This window comes from Gymnoscopelus braueri (assembly GCF_963280865.1).
Source record: "Gymnoscopelus braueri genome assembly, chromosome: 4".
NCBI classification, from domain to species: domain Eukaryota; kingdom Metazoa; phylum Chordata; class Actinopteri; order Myctophiformes; family Myctophidae; genus Gymnoscopelus; species Gymnoscopelus braueri.
The window spans coordinates 35,291,034-35,293,533 of NC_137605.1; the positions used below are offsets into that span (position 1 = coordinate 35,291,034).

A 2,500-nucleotide genomic window follows, 5' to 3' on the forward strand; every position below is an offset into this window, starting at 1 on the left:
ACTGATCCCAATCTGTCGTACTCAACTGTGATGCCTTCCTCTCACCTTCCTCGAGAGTTCGAGAAGCCCAGAATTGTCTGTACTTACAATATATTCTGCTGTCCTCTCTTCTAATGTAACTGTTTCTCTTTGCCATAGCTGATGATGGTAATAATAACAGAGCGGAGGAGACACAGCCCCAGAAGCTGAAAGAGACACTCGTACCTCCTGAAGATGCCAACGAGATATCTGGAGGTAGGACAAATACACGCAAACACTGTTTCCAAGGGTGGAAGGCAAAAAGCACAAATCTAATCTCAGGTCAGAGTAGTAATTCCGTGACAGAGTGGTAGTCCATTTAAGGAGGCATTCAGGTGCCATTAAAGAGCTCTGGAGGTAGGCCAAACTGTCTTAAATACCGTCTTTGAAGCCAGTGCCAAGGCTGGGAAGAGTCGTGAATATGAGCCTGGTGTCTTTCCATGTCCAGTTGGATCCCACTGTGCAGTCATTCCACCATGCAGAGTTGTGTCTGTCTCTGAGCGGGTCTTTGTGTGTGTCATTTAAACTGATTGACTTTAGCTGTCTGTCTACCTTTGTCTCTCACACACACTGTCTCACATGCAGTTTCTAACTATTTGTCTGTCTGGTTACATGTCAGTTCTTTTACTTGTCTCCATGTCTCTCTCGCTCCCACTCTCTCTTCCATGCCCTCCTCTTCACGCACGCACGCACGCACGCACGCACGCACGCACGCACGCACGCACGCACGCACGCACGCACGCACGCACACAATTTCTCTCTTTCTCTCTCTCTCTCTCTCTCTCTCTCTCTCTTCCACTGCTCTCTCATTGATGTACAGCACACTGTCTGTCTTCAGTTTGTTATTGAAGCAGAGGCATCCAGTTGGCAGCAATAATATCCTCTCATTGAACTGAGTAATATTTCACCCTCTACTGTATGAAATGTGAGAGAAGGAAGGAATGCTTTGGCTTTTATTGAATCTCCTTGGCTGTGTGCGCGTGTGCATTTGTGTGTGTGTTTGTGTGTGAATTACTCTTTATCCATTGGTGGCTTGTGTAATCAGCGGCTTGGTGAGGAACCTTTGGCCAGGGAACCAGGGCTAACTTATAATATGGTGCTGCATGTGCGTGCGTGTGTGCGTGCGTGCGTGCATGCGTGCGTGCGTGCGTGCGTGCAGATCTACATGTGAATGATCCTTGTGGCTGGCTCTAACTGCTGCTTATGTGTGAACAGGATTGTTTTTATAAGATTTAAAGGCACTCTCTCTGACATTTTCCCACTGCCTCCCAGTCAAAAGTGTACATAAACCGAAAATCTCGTTACTTGGTGGTAAGTTACCTATTATTTAAGGGCATTTTCTATAAAGCTGCTTATTATTTTAGGGCGCTTATTTGGGGATTATTTGCACCAAAAAAGTATAGATACACACAGTCTAGGCATTTATCTTTCATCTCTCTCTCATAGATACACACATTCTAGGCATTCAGAAAAAGACAATTATTGAATGTGGTTGTAAAATTCAATTTTGCTCTATAAAACACGACATTTCTATTGTCCATAAGCCTTTAAAATATTATTTTACTATAACTGCATAACTGTATTTTGTACTTCACATTATGCTGATGCAGCTGTATGGATTCATGTATTTTTAAACAGACTTTTAAACAAAGTTTTGTTTAGAAGTATATTCATAATATTATAACAAAAATCTATTTAACTGACTCATAACCTTGAAAGATTAACAACTTAATAAGATTTACTCTATTAGATATTTATACAGTGGTGTTGAGTGACAGGAGAGATGAGAAAGAGAGAAATAGGGATGTGTGATACGTTGTGAGTTGGACCCAAACCCATGCAATTGTACACACTGCATACAATGCTCACAAACATTGGGAGACACATCTATACTTAGACATTAAACCAAAGGATTTGGCCCTTGGACATCGCCTCATCAAGCTTTTTTCAATTAGTTTTTCTTTGTGCTGTAGTTAAAATAATAATAACTAGAAAAAGTGGTGCTCGGAGCACAGGTCTCCGCCAGGTCAGGTAGGTTAGTGTGGAATGCAATGTTCAGAATTCGGAGTGAAGGAGTAATATCCAAAAATGTGTTTTACATAAGTCGGCCTCCTGGTGGCGCTATAAAAGGCAGATGCGGAAAAATGTAGGGCAAAGGTTTTTCCTTGGCCTCTAGGGAGTGGGCATACAAAGTTTTACACAGATTGGTGCAGTTATAGGTAAAAACACAAATCGGACTGTTATAGCACCACCATGAGGCTGATTTGAAAGTGGCTTTTCTTCCTCGGTCTAGTGGGAATGTGTGTGCAAAATTGCACGGAAATTGCATGCTGTGTTCATGATTTGAGGCTTTTTGTTCAAAACGGACCAATTCTGCAAACTTTGGAAGCCAATCTTAGCCAATCAGGATGGAATAAGGAAAATCTGTCAGATTTGGACAAAATCTGTAGGAGTAATATAAAGAAATGTGTTTTGCAAAAAT

At 41.9% G+C, this 2,500-nt stretch overlaps 1 protein-coding gene across 4 annotated transcripts in view; it reads left to right on the plus strand.

Moving 5' to 3' along the window:
- The window catches only part of col14a1a (collagen, type XIV, alpha 1a), a 169,290-nt gene that overhangs the window by 29,217 nt on the left and 137,573 nt on the right, over positions 1-2,500 (plus strand). For all 4 annotated transcript variants that reach the window (XM_080427017.1, XM_080427019.1, XM_080427018.1 and 1 more), the window contains exon 5: positions 139-234. In XM_080427017.1, the coding sequence (XP_080283143.1) occupies positions 139-234 (96 nt within the window). The remainder of the gene's footprint in view (positions 1-138; positions 235-2,500) is intronic.